The sequence below is a fragment of the Squalius cephalus genome (genome assembly GCF_949319135.1).
Source record: "Squalius cephalus genome assembly, chromosome: 17".
Classification (NCBI taxonomy): domain Eukaryota; kingdom Metazoa; phylum Chordata; class Actinopteri; order Cypriniformes; family Leuciscidae; genus Squalius; species Squalius cephalus.
The window spans coordinates 2,552,868-2,572,102 of record NC_137138.1 but is presented as its reverse complement, the minus strand read 5'-3'; the positions used below and the strand labels follow the sequence as shown (position 1 = coordinate 2,572,102).

General features: G+C 37.8%; 2 protein-coding genes across 4 annotated transcripts in view; both read right to left on the bottom strand.

The window, feature by feature from the left end:
- Positions 1 to 1,871: 1,871 nt before the first annotated feature.
- On the bottom strand, positions 1,872 to 7,108 carry LOC307144509 (vitelline membrane outer layer protein 1-like). Of its 2 annotated transcripts, XM_079846910.1 has the most exons (6): positions 6,693 to 7,108; positions 6,096 to 6,223; positions 5,859 to 5,975; positions 5,457 to 5,638; positions 5,346 to 5,387; positions 1,872 to 2,903 (listed from the first exon to the last, which is right to left on the bottom strand). In XM_079846910.1, the coding sequence occupies exons 1-4, from the start codon at positions 6,891 to 6,893 to the stop codon at positions 5,458 to 5,460; spliced, it is 627 nt and encodes a 208-aa protein (XP_079703036.1). In that variant the 5' UTR covers positions 6,894 to 7,108; the 3' UTR covers positions 1,872 to 2,903; positions 5,346 to 5,387; position 5,457. The 2 variants fall into 2 exon arrangements, with proteins under 2 accessions (XP_079703036.1, XP_079703035.1); XM_079846909.1 differs by lacking the exon at positions 5,346 to 5,387 and having other exon boundaries at positions 2,434 to 2,903; positions 6,693 to 7,107.
- A 4,574-nt stretch (positions 7,109 to 11,682) lies between these two features.
- LOC307144510 (vitelline membrane outer layer protein 1-like) overlaps positions 11,683 to 19,235 on the bottom strand; it is a 124,581-nt gene continuing 117,028 nt past the window's right edge. Inside the window, exons 3-5 of one of the 2 annotated variants that reach the window (XM_079846914.1) lie at positions 12,430 to 12,543; positions 12,015 to 12,187; positions 11,683 to 11,719 (exon numbers count right to left, since the gene is read on the bottom strand). In XM_079846914.1, the coding sequence (XP_079703040.1) occupies positions 12,016 to 12,187; positions 12,430 to 12,543 (286 nt within the window). In that variant the 3' untranslated portion in view covers positions 11,683 to 11,719; position 12,015. Of the gene's footprint in view, positions 11,720 to 11,739; positions 11,939 to 12,014; positions 12,188 to 12,429; positions 12,544 to 19,235 lie in introns of those variants that run through there. The other variant, XM_079846913.1, reaches the window with a different exon arrangement.

Here is a 19,235-nt window from a genome sequence, read left to right as displayed (position 1 = left end):
TTTTGTGTATCTGTTGGTTGTTGTGGGTGTGGGGTCTGTGTGTGTAGTGATTGTTTGTTGCTTAGTAACCAGCTGATCACTTAACCAGCCCGCAGCTGCAGTTAGTTACTTCTGTTGTTAGCTGCCTATATCTAGCCGGAGTGATTATTGCTTGGTGTCGGTTCGTCACTCTTGTTTGTGCTCTCTTACTCAGTTCCAGTGCCTGAGTTTCCTTACGGAGTTATTTCCTCGATCTCGTCTGTGTTTCTAGATTTCTGGAGATCATTTGGAGTTCTCTTCATCCAGTTTGGCATCCGAGCTGGGTTTATTCATATTACTCATCCTCTCCTGTGAATTTGTATCCTGGTCGCCCGCCTGCTATACGTGGTGTTTTGAGTATTATCCCTGTTTCGACCTGTCTTCAATAAACTGCTTGCTTGCATTTGGATCTACAACTCTCATTCTGACAGCCTCGGCAAACGCGAGATCCGAGCCAAATAAAGAACCTTTATCGACTTTCTTCCCTCGAGAAGAAAGCCAACAGGAGCAGAGCTAAAACTCTCGACAGTGCATATGTTACACGTTGGGAATTTATGAATGAACACTGTCAGCCCCATTACTAGATTTGACCATGCATGCTCTACTCCCAAACGAAACAACACATAAATCGCGTGTAAACTCGTAATGTCTAAGCGAGAGCGGGGAGGAACACACGATCCAAAATGCTGTTTGCTCGCCATTCTATTCCTGTCTAGATATATAATATGCTTGTGGACAAACAACAATAAATAGACAGAGACAGATTTCACAGAAAGCGCTTGCTGAAGACACAAAAGTTGACAATGTTTGGTCTGGGTGCGCTTTATAGCTTTGTGCCATGACGTCAACCGCCTATACGCCATTGGACTGATTTTACAAGTGCTTCATGATGCAATTATGGCACGCGCCCCGTGGCAAAATTAAATATCCGAACGACTGACCGATCGAACGTCAATCCGAACGTCTTGTAAGCTACTTCTGAACGGATGACCCATGTGACGACCTGACGTGACGTCAGCGTCTTGAAATTAGCAGTTTTTTAACAATGCAAGTATCCAATCTGATGTGTAAAGACTATACATGGACATTAAAGGCAATACATAGAGATATTGTACATAATACAACACTAAAATATTAACTGCATCCCGCTGTAGCCTACTGTAGCCTAGCCTATTTGAATAAGCCAGTTTTTCTGAATTGCTAAAACACTAAACTCCATTCTCTTAACCAAATTATCAATAGCCTAAACCAATTTGTCGAATAAATCACTATTTCTGCAAAACTTTAAACAAGTTCAGGCAATTAGACACGGTTTGCAAATCTCCTGCACTCCATTTTCAAAACTTTAAAGTCTAAACACATTCTCACTTATTAAAACACACATTTGTGTTGCAAAACACTAAACACAAGAGGCAAAACTTCACACACAATGATTCAAAGTTGTTCACACTGATTTCTAATGATGTGATCAAACCAACTGTATAATATGAGCCAGTTCAGAGTGTAGGCAAGTGCACTGATGATATGAACAATATATGGAAATAATCTGAGAGGGAGAGGAGGAACAGGATGTGTAAGAGGACGAGAAAGAGCAAGGTGTGGACCGTGTTGTCAAGGCTGAATGTGTCCAACAGACGGTTTTTCTCTTCGTCTGGCTGGAGACAACATTGTCTGTGATGTGGACAAAGTCCTCAGGCCAGAGCCAGCAAGAAGACATGATGTTGAAGCAGAATAATCTCTCATTGTCCTTGATTTTGCAGTTGCACAACTTACAGTATTGCTTTTCATTTAGAGTTTTATTCAACCTTTTTGGCTTTTGCAGTTGAACTGCAGTATTTTTACAGTATGCAAGTAATAATAATAACCTTTATTTTCTATAGTGCCTTCAACTGTACATCTCAAAGCGCTTTACAGAAGCAAATAAAACAACAAATATACACCATATAAAATAATCCACAATATAAAATTAAAATTAAAGCAACAAAATACACCATATAAAATAATCCACAATATAAAATTAAAATTAAAGCAACAAAATACACCATATAAAATAATGCACACTGAAAGATTTATGCAAATATTAAATTAAAAGCTACCCTAAAAAAATGAGGTTTAAGGTAAGATTTAAAAATGCTAAGAGATTTGTGTCAAGTGCTGAATATACAGACATTCAATAGGCCTACTATTCAATATTCAGTCAAATATTATATATTCGCAGTGCATACAGAATACAATATGTTCACCTTATCAGTTGCAATTACTGGACTTTTTTATGTAATTCTAATATCATAGTAGGCCTATCCAAAATTACTTTAATGATGAGTAATTGACATTTCTGCACTCTTTGAACAGACAGCGACTTCAGCGCATAGCTACTTGTTGCACGTTAATGTTTTTTTTTTCTCTCCCTTTTTTGGAAATGCACAGAGAATTTTTTTTCTTCACCGCTCTCACACCTGTTTAGTTTTTCCTTTTGATTTGTCTGCTATTTAGTGTCATTCGTTTGTTGTGTCATTCATTTAGTGCCTCTGGATTTGTTGATGTTTCCTGGACTGATTCCGGTTACCAACCTTTATCGCCCGGCTTTCGACTACCCTCCTAAAAAAGTTTAGGGTAACAGGATAAACAATATTACACTTATGTTCCTGTAGACAATGTTAGTCATTCTCTGGGAAAGCATGAACGGATAAGACAATTACTTTAAATGCAATATAAGTCACTTTAGATGTAAACATCTTCCACATGCACTAATGTAGTGAAAGATCTGATGTAAAGTGTTGTGCAAAAGAATGTGAAACTACAAGGTTCTGTTTAGAAAGTCTTTAATGCTGATATTTGACAACCGTTTCAGCAGAAGTTCAGGAGTCTTCAGAAGAATCACTAACCTACAAGAAAGAATAAAATAATTTAAAATAAAATAAACTTCAATAATAGGCGGGATGAAAATGTCCGGTTAAAGGCAGGGTAGGTTGGATTTTTCTAAAAAAAAAAAACCTTCCAAATTTGTTTAAACTGTCCTCATATACCAATACATAATTAAAATGTAAGTACTCTGAAAAAGAGAGTATAAAAATCGAGTGTATGTAGACCTCTAACGACTGTTGTAAACACAGCTAATTATTTTCATTCACTCCACCCCCTCCCTTCTGAGCTCCTTCCAAAGCCACACCCCCAAAACACATGAACGCGCGACGCCAAACGCTCAGGCTCCGCTGGAAGACGCATTTATTATTTACCTGAGACGAGTGGAGAGGAAGGAGCGCAGTGCATGCAGTGACATCATGTCAGAATCACATGTAATAAAATACCTAACTTTATCACTATAAATATAAACAAATAAGATTTCTTTTAGTACTCACTTTCAAGCTAGCATATCGATACTGGTAAAGTTTAAAATATACTTTGTTTGATTCGGTAACAAGCTATATTTATAGGTAACGAGCTATATTTATAAGGCAAAGCTAAAACAGGTTGCATTGATACACGTTTTTCCATTACCATCAGTTACACTGTGATGAAGGTGAATTTCGTGTAAGATTCATAACATGTACGGTGTTTTGCATGTAAGAGTTTCCATGATGAAAGCATTGTTGACTCTAATGAGGACTAACGTTACACTCCGGAGACAAGTACCGCTTCGTCGGTTCGAGGACAGGTCCGGGGTCGAGGGCGAAGCAGAGGAGGTCGTTCAAGAGTGCGGGCAACCAGGGTCAGAGGAAGTAGTTTTTGCCTTGTTTGCCTTCGCTGACTGAATGTGCAGGTATTTTGAATTTTGAATGCTCTTTCTCTGCCATAATTTTACTCTTCATAGGTTCAGCACCTCTTGAACTCCTCAAATCAAACGGGTGCGTGCGCATATGGGCAGATCTAGCAACAGGGGTGGTAGCCATGGTTGCGAGAGTGAGTGACAGTCGCCCAAACCAATCAATTGTTTCGTCCCGAATGGAAATAATGAGCTGTGTTTATTGCAGATTAAAAGGTCTACAGACACTCGATTTTTATACTCTCTTTTTCAGAGCACTTACATTTTAATTATGTATTGGTATATAAAGACAGTTTAAACAAATTTGAAAAAAAAGTTTTTTATAAAAATCCTACCTACCCTACCTTTAAGCTTTATTTTGTCATAATGACCAGATGACTTTGCATTATTCTTTACAAAACTGTTGTATGACATGGTTCTGTCAGGGTCCCTTGTCGGTCTTGTCTTGTTTAATGTTTCTTTGTTTGTCTTGTGTCTGACCACATAGCTCTGTCTTTGTTTGTGTTGGCGTGTGTGTGTGTGTGTGTGTTTGTGTTATCTCTCAGCTTGTCAGTCAGTGCTAGAGTTAGTGGTTCTGTCAGTTCTAGGTTTGTATTTATTTTCTTTTTTTAGTTTTTTTTTTTTTTTTTTTTTTCTGATTTTTAGTCAGTCCTAGTCTTTATTTTGCTCTAGTTCTCCCAAGCTTTATTTTTGGTTCATCTCTTGTTTTTCCTTTTGTTAACTGATCTTTTATTTATTTTCTCTTTAGCTTGTCCTCAATTATTATGAATTATACTGAATTATACATTGAATTGGCACTATCACTCTCTCTCCTCTCCACCTGTAGCTGGTGTTTGTGAGCGCACTGGCGCCGTTGTACTGTGGCTGCCGTCGCATCATCCAAGTGGATGCTGCACACTGGTGGTGGTTGAGGAGAGATCCCCTGATATAATTGTAAAGCGCTTTGGGTGTACAGTAGTACATATGAAAGTGCTATATAAATGCCTCATTCACTCAAGGTTGCAGTCTTGTTTTATTTCTTTGTTTACTAGTTCCAGTTATTCATTTATAGAAATTATTTTATTTTTCCTTTGCTATAGCTCCAGTTATATTTAGTTTCTTATTGTTTTCTGGTGTTCTAGTTTTCGCCAGTTTTTATTTTTGCTCTTGTTTTTGTTGTTTTGTGTGTGTGTTCTCTTGTGCTGGTTCCTGTCTGCTCCCCGAGGTTCTCTGCCTGCTGGTTCCTTCTGTCTGGCAGTTAGACTGGTCTGAGGTCTGTGTGCAACAAGTGTCAGATCTCTGCTTCATGCTTCCTTGCCCTGTCTTTAACCATCTGCCCGGCCTGGTCACGTCCTCAGCAGTTCTTCAGCCTGGTGTCCTCTGGAGTTGGTTCCAGCAGTCCCCACAGCTGTCCTGTCGCTGTTTCCGGTTGACCCTTCTGTTTGGACTGTTCCTGCCTCACCCTGTCTTGTACTGTCTTCTGTTAATAACTATCACTCCCCTGCTCATTCTGCGTCTGGGTCTCCCCTATCTGAATCCTGACAGGTTCATGTTAGTTTATCATAGTATGATGATCAATAATTACCATCCATTTGATCTTGCTGTTCTTGTTTTCATCCTCTTAAACCTGAAAGAATAAACAGATTTAGTTGATCTGCAGTGTGTCAGTCTGAGTTTTTGATTGCGATCACATCACCTTAATCACAGCAGAACATGCGCACGTCATTGAGAGCGGTGTCGTCTCCGCTTCCCTGTGACCCTTCTATCCGGGTCTTGATGCCGCAGATTCCTGTTCCATTACATTTTTGACTCCAGTTGCCCCAATCGCCCCAGGCTGTGCCGTCACCCTCCAGCAAAAAACCATCGCTGCAGGTGAACCTGGAGAAAAATCAGATGTGACAATATTATGATAAAATATGTTATTAATGTGTGCTGTTGGATTGAATGTCAGTCACATGATCCCCTGCAGCCGACGGCCTAATATGAACAGCAGCATGACTGTGAGTGTGATATTAATTGAACTGCTTGATGAGGGAAACCGGAGTTTCCCTTTAATAGCAAAACAAAACCAGGATGACTTATAGCAGCACACACTCGCCTGATGTTGTTTGCGGCCGTATCATCAAATGCAAATCCTTGATAAGATTCGACTCTCAGCTGGAAAGCTTTCAAGAATCCAGAAGGACACCTTTTGATATCTGTCCACTTACCCCAGCTAAAGAAGACACACAAAGGTTTCCTGATCAAATCAATTATTATTTTCAAGAACATCCTCAATTCACTTATCTAGCTGAAACACTTAATGTAAGAATTCGTAATAATCTGAGCCCATTACTGTCCTACGTTGGACTCAATAGAGGACTGGTGCTCATGTGAGCCTGATGGTTCTTTGGACTGATCGACACAGTAAAGACGAATCCCATTGAGCGCTGTATCATCACCAGCACCAACTGGTCTTTCCACCTTAAAACAACAACAACAACATTGAGACAATCTTCCATTTAAAAAAAGACAGTTAACTCTAACTCAGCTCATATTAACATTTATCTTCATGCTCTTTAGTATTACACAGACACTGTAAAAATCTTAAGCAGGTGCAGTTCCCTGGAGTAACCTGAGTCGGTTGCATAAACCTCTAAGACTAGTCTTACAAGTTAGACATCAATTTATTTTCTTTAAGACGGTTCATAGTTTTTTAAATCAGTTACATAAAAACGTAGATAAGCCTACTTTGATACCGAAAACTAAGACTAATTGCTCCTGACTAACTGCTATAGGTCATACTAGAACTTAAGACACTGTCTTAACATTATGGCTATGTTTATGCAACCGGCTGCTGGAATTAAATGACAAACAGCAATTTTCTCTCTGGGGTTTGAACCTTTGAAGCACTAAGCCAAACACATATAACCAATGTCAAGGCCAAACTTACCTTCAATCTAAACCCTGCGGCGTACGATCCGCTTGGACACATGCTCTTAAACCCCCACGATCCCCACGTCATTCCGTTCGACACCGTCAGCTCAGATCCGTTATCTTGGTTGATGCTCCGCTCAGAAGGTTCTCCTGTGGACTGACTGCTCACATGCCCAATAATGGCTAGCAGTGAAAATATGGAAAAGAAGTGATGCATTGCTACAGCACTGGTCTTATTGATAGAAAATACTGATTGTTAGATTAATTTTCAGGTAGACTATCTGCAGCCTCAGCTATCAGTGATCAGGTGGAAACAGACGCCTCAACCCTTGTGATGTGAGAATGATCAAGCAGACACAGAGACTGTGTAGTACCATAACATTCTCAAGTTTATTAAGGAAAAAGGCTCATATTTATACACAAGATTAAGCAAAATCATCCATGATGTCCATTCCATCCAATCATAGTACTCAAAGATCAACCCCACCATATTTGGCACATTAAGAAATACAATAACAAGGAAGAGAGGTCAGATGTTTAAATGTATGTGCAAGTCTTGAGTTCATGTATTGGTGCGAGTGTATAAGTGTGTTCAACCCTAGTTCTTGTTTTGTCTAGACGTGTCCATGATGTGCAGATAACAACGAAAAGACGTTACACAAGGGCAGTCTTACACAAGAACAGTCAAATGTGGAGCCTAAGAAATAAGAAAATAATAACAATGGCCACTTTAAATTAATTCTGTTTCTAAACCAAACTGACCCCGGGGTCAGTAAAACTGCTCTCAGGATTAGTTTTTGAGCTGATCAGAGCTTCTTCAGACTACAAGTTAAAAAAGATTCTGCCATAAATTTTAAGTACAATCAATCAACAGTCATTTCAACTTAAATTTTATCAAACTGACTTGAAATGAGTTGAATATAATTTGTAAAAAAAAATAAAAAACTTATTTTCATGAGTTAATGTAAAAACAAGTTTGTATGTACATTTAACATTTCTATCCTATGACAGCTTTCAAATTTAAAATATTTAGTTTAGCTACTCACATCTTATCTCGCATTTACTGTAACTGAAGTATCATGCTGGAATTTGCGCTCCGAGATAGACTATGATTTCTTATCGTCATGTTTGTGGTCTCTCACATATTGAAAATCTTATACGATTTTTAAAAATCTTTTAGTGTGGCCCCAGCTTAAGGCAAAGAATCACTATTGATCTCTTGCATATTCTTTTTCTTCTTCTGGACAGTGTGTAACTCATCCCACACCATTTGTCATAGACTCATGAATGAGGTGTCAAATTGACCGGCTTATTGAGGAGAGGTGCACTTTGTCTTTTCTAAGCAATTGGACCTTTGATGTTCGCACAGCAGACTAAAGCAGGCAAAAAAATCCAATAGACTTGTATTGATGGAATATTTGTGAATTTGAATCTCAACTGTCACATTTGGATCAAAGAAATGTTTGTGCCCATGACTTTAGTGACTCCAGCTACTAAAGTAACAATTTCAAATTTGCCACCTTTCATCTCAAATGATGGCATTACTAGAGAGTTGACACGATATGGAAAAATTGCAATTCCAGTTAGAATGATCCCGATAGGATGTAAAAACACGGCATTGAAACACGTTCTTTCAGACGGCAAGTTTTGATGTTTTTCACTTTACCTGAGCGTACGTAAGAGATCTCGAGAAAATTCCTATATGCTGCTTGCAAGTACCGACAACCTTAAGTGCTTTGAATGTGGAAATTTAGGCCACAAATGTTTCTTTTGAAAAAGTGGAGAATGAACAGCGTTTGACCTGTCGATTAAACAGAGAGCAGATCATCCAGAGACAACAACAGTACTGATACAGTGGAAATGATAATGACATGACAAAAGTAAGTGTCAGAGAAGCAAAGACCTTCTGAGGGAGGCATCAGGCACAATGAGGAGAGTGAAAGCGATGCTGCTGCTAGGTAGTGAGCAAGCTCTATGTAGTTCTGCTGTTATCAGGCATTCAAGTTATGAAGTTAAAGATGTGGTTAATAGTGAGAATGTGACGTATGTACAAGCAGTAGAGGAAGGCTCAATAGTTGAATTGGATGGACTGTTTCAATGTACTGATGATAGCATGTCAATTCACCTTCATTTATATAGCGCTTTTAACAATGACTGGCATGGTTTTATTTCAGTTAGCCTAATAGCTGGTTTGATTTGCATTGAGAGATGATCTTATGGAAAGTACTCCATGCCAATCTCTAGGTATGGTGAAGGCTATGTGATGATGTGGGGCTATTTTAATTCCAAAGGCCAAGGGAACTTTATCAGGATGCATAGTATCCTGGCTCCATGAAGTAACTGGCCTTTAAAAATAAAAATCTGCCTGCCTCTATGGGAATTTAACATAGGGGTGTACACACTTATGCACCCTGTATTTTAAGGAAGAACATTTATTTATTTACGATACATTATTCATTCACAAAGAAAATTGGTGTCCTTAAAGGTTGGATTTTTCCTAATTTTTTTAATTAAGGCATTAAGTTCAATTTCCAAAAGATGATTTTTTATTCCTCTTTTTAGTCAACTTTAGCATGGGTGTCTAAACTTATGCATAGCACTGTATATTGGAAATATTGGAAATATTACACAGAAATCAGCGACACAGGACGACAGTTGCTCATTCTCCATTCATTCGGAGTATGAGCTCACCTTGCTCTGCGCATTGCTAAGTGTCCCAGAGTGACGCTGCTGGTGGGTGCTGCCACCCTGTGTCCATTTTATGAAACAGCATGTCATTGTGTGCTTCTTTGTAATCTCTCATTAGTATTCAATTCTATAAATCAGAGTAAAATAAAATATGATTGCAATAGAAGGAAAGGAAACAAAAAGTAATAATCTCAACAAAAAAATTATTTTGTAAGTGCCACATATGCATTCCATTAATTTTGTGAATTGGTAAGTTTCATCAGGGCGTATCATCGGCATAACCGTGAAAACTAATGCCATGTTTCCTAATGATATCTCCTAAGGGTAGCATGTAGTGAACAGCAACGGTCCTAGTACTGAGCCTTGTGGTACGCCATACTGAACTTGTGATCGATGAGACATCTCTTCATTTACTGCTACAAACTGATAATGGTCAGATAAGTATGATTTAAAAAAAGGCACTTCCACTAATGCCAACATAGTTTTTGAGTCTATTTAAAAGAATGTTGTGGTCAATGGTGTCAAACGCAGCACTAAGATCAAGTAACACTAATAGAGAGATACAACCACGATCGGATGATAAGAGCAAATCATTTGTGACTCTAATGAGAGCTGTCTATGGTACGGTCTAAATCCTGACTGGAAATCCTCACAGATATCATTTCTTTCTAAAAAGGAACATAGTTGTGAAGATACCGCCTTTTCTAGTATCTTTGACAGAAAAGATTCGAGATCGGCCTGTAATTGACTAATTCTGTAGGATCAAGTTGTGTTTTTATCATAGCCAGCTTAAAAGTTTTTGGCACGTATCCTAATGACAAAGATGAAATAATGATATAAATGTGTTGTTGATTTAGATGTTTTAACGAGTTTAGAAAATTCTTCCTCTCCTATAGCAATGAATGAATCTAATTTTTCGTCAGGGAGACTACAATGTACAGCCTGATGCAACACTGTAGTAGACGGTTGCACAGTCATAATTTTCTCCCTGATATTATCAATCTTGTAATTAAAGAAGTTCATAAAGTCATTACTGCTGTGCTGCTTGGAAGCATCTGGCGTTAAAGCTTTATAAAATAAATTCCTAGGGTTTTGTTTATTTTCTTCTAAAAGGGTTGAAAAATAAGCAGATCTAGCAGCTTTTAAAGCCTCTCTGTATGCAGTCATGCTCTCTGGAAGTTTTAGAATTTTTTCCAGTTGCGCTCCATTTTTCTGGCTGCTCTTTTAAGTGCCCGAGTGTGCTCGTTGTACCACGGCGTTGGACTATTTTCTTTAATCTTCTTTAAGCGTAACGGAGCAACTGTGTCTAAAGTGCTGGAAAAGTGAGTCAAAAGTTTCTGTCGCAATATCGAGTTCTTCTAAGCTATCCGGGATGCTGAGATGATGAAACTGATCAGGAAGATTATTAATAAAGCAATCTTTAGTGGCAGAAGTGATAGGTCTAACATATTTGAAACACGGAGTCGGCTTTGCAGCCTTGGCTAAATGAAGTTTACACAAGACTAGATAATGATCTAAGATGTTTTCATTCTGCTGCAGAATTTCAACGGCATCAACATTGATTCCGTGTGATAATATTAGATCTAGAGTATGATATGACAATGAGTAGATCCTGACACGTGTTGTCTAACTCCAATAGAGTTCAGAATGTCTTTAAATGCAGGAGTGAGTTTACAATCTTCTCAAATATTAAAATAAGGTTTGAATTTTTTTTTGCATCAAATCATTTTCTGAATATGCATTGTGCCATTTTAGCTATAAACACACACACACACATATATATATATATATATATATATATATATATATATATATACATATTTGGATATATATTGGGATATAATTATATCTTTAGAAAGGCAAAAAGTTTAGGGTAACGGATTGACAATATTACACTTTAATTTAATTTAGTGTTCCTGTAGTAGAGTATGTTAGTCATTCTCAGGGCCTGGAGGACAGAGCAGTGTGTGAGTGTGGGGAGCCAGAGCAGACCGCTGAGCACATAATCACCACCTGTCCACTGTATAAACCACCCTCGGAGGCCGGCCTCTTCGACGTGGGACCTGAGATGAGAACGTGGCTGAGTTCTACTGAGCTGGACATTTGATGACGACACACGAAAGAAGAAGAAGAAGGGAATGCATGAACGGATAAGACAATTACTTTGAATGCAATATAAGTCACTTTAGATGTAAACATCTGCCACATGCACTAATGTAATGAACGATCTGATGTAAAGTGTTGTGCAAAACAATGTGAAAATACAAGGTTCTGTTTAGAAAGTCTTTAATGCTGATATTTGGCAACCGCTTGACTGACAGCAGAAGTTCAGGAGTCTTCAGAAGAATCACTAACCTACAAGAAAGAATAAAATAATTACAACTCCAATAATAGGCGGGATGTAAATGTCATGATCATCCGGTTAGGCTTTATTTTGTGATAATGACCGGCTGACTTTACAGATTTACATTACAAAACTGTTGTATGACATTTATGTTAGTTTATCATAGTATGATGATCAATAATAACAATACATTTGATCTTCTTGCTGTTCTTGTTGTCATCCTCTTACACCTGAAAGAAAAATCCGATTTAGTTGATCTGCAGTCACTATTAGTAAGATCTGAGTTTTTGATTGTGATCACATCACCTTAATCACAGCAGAACATGCGCACGTCATTGAGAGCGGTGTCGTCTCCGCTTCCCTGTGACCCTTCTATCAGGGTCTTGATGCCGCAGATTCCTCTTCCAATACAGGTTGGACTCCAGTCGCCCCAGTTTGTGCCGTCACCCTCCAGATTACAACCCTCACTGCATTTGAACCTGGAAAAAATTCAGATGTGACAATATTTTGATAAATAAAATATGTAATTGTGCTGTTGGATTGAATGTCAGTCACATGATCCCCTGCAGCCGACGGCCTAATCACTGCAATCTTGAACAGCAGCACGACTGCGAGTGTGATATTAACTAAACTATTGTTAGTTAATAAACTGAGTCCTTAAATGGAAAAATAAAACCAGGATGGGTAAGAGATGTTATAACTTATAGCACCACACACTCACTTGATGTTGTTTGCGGCCGTATCATCTCCAGATCCTTGGGAAGATTCAACTCTCAGCTTGAAAGATGTCAAGTATCCAGAATGACACCATTTGACATCTGTCCACTCACCCCAGCTGAAGAAAACACACAAAGAGGTTGCCTGATCAAATCAATTATTATTTTCAAGAAAATCCTCAATTTACTTATCTATCTTAAACACTTAAAGCAAGAATTGGCAATAATCTGAGCCCATTACTTTCCTACGTCGGATTGAATATAGTAGTAGTCATTTATGCTTGATGATTCTTTGCACCGATCGACACAGTAAAGACGAATCCCATTGAGCGTTGTATCATCACCAATACCAATTGGTCTTTCCACCTTAAAACAACAACAACATCAAGGCAATCTTCCATTTGAAAGAATTAACTCTAACCCAACCCATAGTAACATTTATCTTCATGCTCTTTAGTATTACACAGACACTTAAAGGGATACTCTACCGTTTTTTCATATTAAACTATGTTATTCCCTTATCTAAGACGAGTTGATACATACCTCTCTCATCTCAGTGCGTGCACTTAATCGCTTTACACTGTAAAAAAAAAATCCCGTAAAAAAACGGTAAATCTCTGGCAGCAAAGTTTCCAGACGGGTTCCGTTAAATTACAGCAAATAACCATTTCACAAAATTACAGGCAAAAACCGTAAAAATACAGAATTGACTTTACGGTCAAAATTATTTAAATTACAGTACATTACTGTTAATAATGGTTTATTAAACCGTGGAAAAACGGATAAATTATGTCAAATTACATAAAAAGAACATTTAACTTTAAGGTTAAACTGTAAATTTAGGGTTTTATAAAGTTATTTTATAATAATGCTCTGTCTATCTACAGTAACTATCTGTGTAAAATTACTATGAATATATGTATAAAAATGTAATAAGTACATAAATTCAAATACAAAGTTTGTATATTTACAGTTTTAATTTTTGCAGATCCAGTTTCACAACTTTGACCAATCTCTAATTAAGTACTTAATAGCAAATGTACAGTCAATATCTGTTAAATTAACTAAACGTATAAGTACGGAATACCTGCACATTTACAGTATTACTCATTAAACACTGAACATCAAGATACGTGAATGATAGGAAATACAAGCTTAGTATATAAATTAGAACATGTAAAAATATTAACATTAAAAGAAAATTGCTGTATACCTTTATACTCAAATATAACTTATTTTACACATTTACAATTACATTTTATCCAAAGTGACTTAAAATTAAGAGAACAATAGAAGCAACAAGTGCAGTGACAAGTCCCAGTTAGTGTAGCACAGTGCACAATTTTTCTTTTTTTTTATTTTAACAAAGATTTAGTATTATTGGGTCAAGTGTTTATGAAAATATGGATCTTTAGCAGTTTCTTGAAAATGTGTTGAGTTGGGCCGGTCATCCCACCAGCAGGGAACAGTCCAGGGAAAGGTCAGTGAAAGTGATTTTGTGTCTCTTTGGGATGATGGCACCACAAGGCGCCGTTCACTTGCAGAACACAAGCTTCTGGAGACACACAGATCTGAAGCAGTGAGTTTAGGTCTTGCTGCAGCATCTGGATCAGTTGCAGAGGTTTGACTGATGCTGGAAGAGCTGCCAGGAGAGCATTACAATAGTCCAGTCTGGATAGAACAAGAGCTTAGACAAGGAGTTGTGTGGCTCCGATAGGAAGGGCCGGATCTTTCTGATGTTGTATAAGGCAAATCAGCAGGATCGCAGCAAGGATGGTTTGGCTGAAACCATAAGCAGTTCTGTCTTGGCAAGGTTGAGTTGAAGGTAAAGGTCATTCATCCAGCAAGAATTTTCCATGAGGTAGGCTGAGATAACCGTCAGATCCTCTGGCTGGAATGAAAGGTAGAGATATGTGTCACTAAGTGATAGGAAAAGTCACGTTTCTAAATGACAGAGCCTAGTTACACTACCAAAAAAAATAAAATAAATTAAATAGATGGGTGGAATCTAACACAATTGTGGTCTTACTGTAGTAAAACTAAACCTTGTGCAGCTCCAGTGGCCTTACAAGGATCAAATGAATATTCACATGGGAAAATACAGTATTAAACAAATGAAATTTTCTGCCACTTTTAGTGCAATCATATGGAATCAGAAGACTCGGCCATTACAATATTTTAAATTACTTTTTCCCATACCTTTTTTGCCATGATCATTCTGCTTTCCACTTGACCTGAAATCACACACACACAAAAAAAAAATATATATATATTTTTTTAACAACTCAGTATTACATTTACACATGTCAGAATATGTTCCACTGGGACAATGCAAAACCTCAACTGACTATGATCTGGAAGCTGAGCAGGAAAGGCTAACAGTGAAGTTTTGAGCTGAGACACCTAACGTTAAAGTTAAGTTAGGGGTGTAAGTTAACGTTAACTTTCTGTTCATCTGGATCAATGCAATTTTCATAACCAATGATCAAAAGTATTCTATGAAAAAGGCTACTATGATGACCCCAGGCCATCCAAAATGTAGATAAGTTAATTTCTTCATCAGAACACAAACATTCTATCAACTTTTATTTTATAAGCCTAATATATGCACATATATGCATTCTATAGCTAACGTTACGTGTTAACAAGCAGATGCAGCCAGAATATGCAATTTATCATGTTGTGTTCATATTCTAGTCTCATGTGCTTTCCTGTATCATCAACAAGTACAGTATTTACTAAATTCATTTTCTTAACAGTCTTGATAGCCACGTTAACCCTTAAGAAAATTAACTATGGTTTAACCACAAAGAAAAAAACAAACAAACAAACATGGTAGGCCTATTTGTAGTATAACTGTGGTTATTAAAAGTGGTAATAAAAATCCGTCAAAAACGTGGTTACTATAATTTTACTATAATTAAAACCAAGGATATTTTTAAGAGAAGAGTTTTCAGCTTCCAGACAGTGTTTCAAAATGTCCCGCCATTTAAGAGATTGATTTAACGTTACTGACAGATACTATCGCGTATTAACGAAGATTTTATACACAATTAAACGGACTTTGATATGTATAACAAGTCTACACAAGCTTGTTTTAGGTCTTTTGAGATGTGGGTTCAACTGATCTTTCTTAAAACAGATGGAAAATGTAAAGACGCATGCTACATTTTCAGTGTTTTGCCCTCCAGCTCTCGCCAGTTAACTGAACATCATTTAAGAATGCTAAAGTTAGCTTGAAAACTGTAAACTTAACACAAATGTTATATAAAATATCGTTCACATGTAACTTAGGATAATGAGACTCTTACCTCAGGCGGTGACCGGTTGGCATGATGTCCGCTCGCTGTGACGAACAAGGCTCACAGAAAAGGGCGTTTATTTCCGAAGAATCCAAATGGACTGGCTGACAACAGGGCTCCTGCTCACGGCTGCTCTTGACGAATACGATTGCTTTGAACCACTGTTGATCTCACAATCCAGTGAATCCACTTCTCGAGAGTAGACTGAATTCAAATCTCCCGCTTGCCCAAACTCGACTGATCAGCTAACGTTAACCGTTGTGGGCGGGAGTAAACAGCGGAAATGAATTTGGGGGGGGGGGGGGGGGATTTGAGAGGGTCTGCTTATAATTTAACCAACAGTAATTCTGGATTGCTGCCACCAACAAGTAAATAGGAAATAAGCGAATCAGAACTCTGTGCGCCAAACCAGCAGTATGTGCGCAACTTGTGTCCGTGTCCGTTTTTATGTCGGCTCTCATGTTAACTGGTTAGAGCTTGTGTTAGAGCACAATGCCTGCGTGACACACACACTTCTCGAGCCGCGCCGAAACCGCGTGCTAGAAATAGAATAGTCGCAGACAGCACGTGAAGTTCGTGAACACCGAATTCCCTTTTCTTTCTTATCTATTTGTGTTTGAACAGACATGTGCACGAAAAAATAAGCCAGTGTCCGTCTCAAAGAGTTTCCCCGTAAACGCAGTCAAAATAAAACGGATGCGTGTCATTACCGGTATTAGATACGTGCATTCGTCTTAAAGGGACAGCACCCAATATACCTGCAGCTGTTTGTGTCACCAAAGTTAATCAAACAACAAAAGAGAAAGAGGAAAATCACGTTTTGTCAAAAGATAAACTGTATTAATACTTAATACAGTTAATTTACCTGAAAAACATAAAGCACTGCTTTATTTCTCGTGTATTTGTGTTTTATTGTATTTATATTTGTATTTTGTTTATTAGTTTCTATGCAGATGCACTAGGCCTACCCTACACAATTACCCCAATCATCCTAGAATTATTAATTCTTTACAAAAAGAGCTATTCAAATCATCAGGTGAAATTGTTTTCAGGAAGTAGCAGTAAAGCAAGAAGAAGAAGTGCAAGATAGTTTTTCTAAATTTCATTTGACTCTATGTGCCTATAGGGGTGGGTTGGGGATGGTGGCAATGTAGTATCTGGATATTTGCTGCGGGACGAGGGCTTCGATTACCTCTCTCTTTTTTGACCATACATGTGTTTGCACCCCTGATTCATAAAATATACATGAAACGATGGGAGAATAAGACAATGAAATAATGATCAAAATGAGTATAAAATAAAATGTGAAATAAAAAATAATTCAATACAGGCCTACTGTAGCCTAGGGTACTGTATGTACAAACACTATTATTTAACCTTAAAAAAACTCACTTTAACCCCCACATGCTTAATAATCTGTAAGGAAAATATATTGAATAGATGCTGATTTCCGCAGTTATACCTTCTTTTCTTTGTTTTCTAATTTCACAGAAAAAATCTGTAAAATATTACTTAATAATGCCTGTAAAATTACACATAAGTCTGTAAAAATACAGACAAGTTCCTTTTAAAAAACGTAAAATTGCTGTAAAACCAAAATACAAGCAATTACCTGTAAATTTAACAATGGACCTTTAAATTACAGCAAATGCCTTTTATTTTACAGATATTTGCTGTATAATGACAAAACGGTAAAATTCTGTAAAAAAATACAGACAATTACCTGTAAAATTACACTTTTTTTTTACAGTGTAGCGACATTTTGAAAGCACTTAGCTTACCCCAGTATATTCAATGGCAGTGGTTCTCAATTCCAGTCCTCGTGACCCACATTTTGTATGTCTCCCTTATTTAACACACCTGAACCAGATCATCAGCTCTTTAGGAGAGACTCCATGAACTGAACTGAGTGTGTCAGATAAGAGAGACATACAAAATGTGCAGAGCAACGGGTCCCGAGGACTGGAATTGAGAACCACTGTTCAATGGTATCTAGCAGCAATGAATTTAGAAGTGACCAAACACATCAACGTTTTCCCTATTTAAAAACAGTTACACGAGTAGTTATACGACCAAGTATGGTGACACAAAATAAAACGTGGCGCTTTTCTAAGCGGGTTAAAAAGGATAACTATAATGTATGGAGGAATAGCACTTTTGGAAGTACTTTGACTGGTGCAGTAAAAAGTCACGCCTGATCCTCTTTCCACTATTGACAGAAGTGAGAGGAAGAGGATCAGGCGTGACTTTTTACTGCACCAGTCAAAGTACTTCCAAAAGTGCTATTCCTCCATACATTATAGTTATCCTTTTTAACCCGCTTAGAAAAGCGCCACGTTTTATTTTGTGTCACCATACTTGGTCGTATAACTACTCGTGTAACTGTTTTTAAATAGGGAAAACGTTGATGTGTTTGGTCACTTCTAAATTCATTGCTGCTAGATACCATTGAATATACTGGGGTAAGCTAAGTGCTTTCAAAGTGTCACCGCGCGCTAGAGCGATTAAGTGCACGCACTGAGATGAGAGAGGTATCAACTCATCTTAGTTAAGGGAATAACATAGTTAAATATGAAAAAACGGTAGAGTATCCCTTTAAATCTTAAGCAGCTGCAGTTCCCTGGAGAAACCTGGAATTAAATGACAAACAGCAACTCCACAGTTTAGAACCTTTGAAGCGTACCACAACATTCTCAAGTTTATTAAGGAAAAAGGCTCATATTTATACACAAGATTAAGCAAAATCTTCCACGATGTGTATTCCATCTAATCATAGTACTCAAAGATCAACCCCTACCATATTTGGCACATTAAGAAATATAATACCAAGGAAGAGAGGTCAGATGTTTAAATGTATGTGCGTGTCTTGAGTTCACGTTTGGGTACGAGTGTATAAGTGTGTTCAACCCTAGTTCTTGTTTTGTCTAGATGTGTTCATGATGTGCCGATAACAACGAAAAGAAGTTACACAAGGGCAGTCTTACACAAGAATAGTCAAAAGTGGAGCCTAAGAAATAAGAAAATAATAACAATGGCCACTTTAAATGAATTCAGTCTGGTTTCTAAACTAAAACTGAGCCCGGGGTCAGTAAAACTGCTCTCAGGATTAGTTTTTGAGCTGATCAGAGCTTCTTCAGACGGGTTAATCAATTTTCTGATGTCCTGGTTCTACCCAATGAGCAGCTAGGAGCACCGAGCGCACACCAATGACCTGTACGTCACGTGAATGACCTGTGTCCTTGAAAACGTTTTTTCTTGGTAAAATTTCTATCAAATATTTTGTGACCCCATCATCTTGCAAGAGATGAGGAGAACTCAAGAGTGCACCCGACAGTGTGTTTATTTGCAAATATAACAAAGTGTATTAAACAACATTTAAAAGTAGTAATGCCCTCCTTGAACTGCAACCTTATCGTGGTGGAGGGGTTTGAGTACCCGAATGATCCTAGGAGCTATGTTGTCTGGGGATATATGCCCCTGGTAGGGTCTCCCAAGGCAAGGAGGTGACG

Coding starts and splice junctions, on each gene's coding strand:
- LOC307144509 (XM_079846910.1), bottom strand. CDS start 6,893: ATGCATCACTTCTTTTCCATATTTTCACTGCTAGCCATTATTGGGCAT. Junction 6,224..6,692: donor CCGCAGGGTTTAGATTGAAG/GTAAGTTTGGCC, acceptor TGTTGTTTTAAG/GTGGAAAGACCAGTTGGTGC. Junction 5,639..5,858: donor ACGGCCGCAAACAACATCAG/GCGAGTGTGTGC, acceptor ATTTTTCTCCAG/GTTCACCTGCAGCGATGGTT.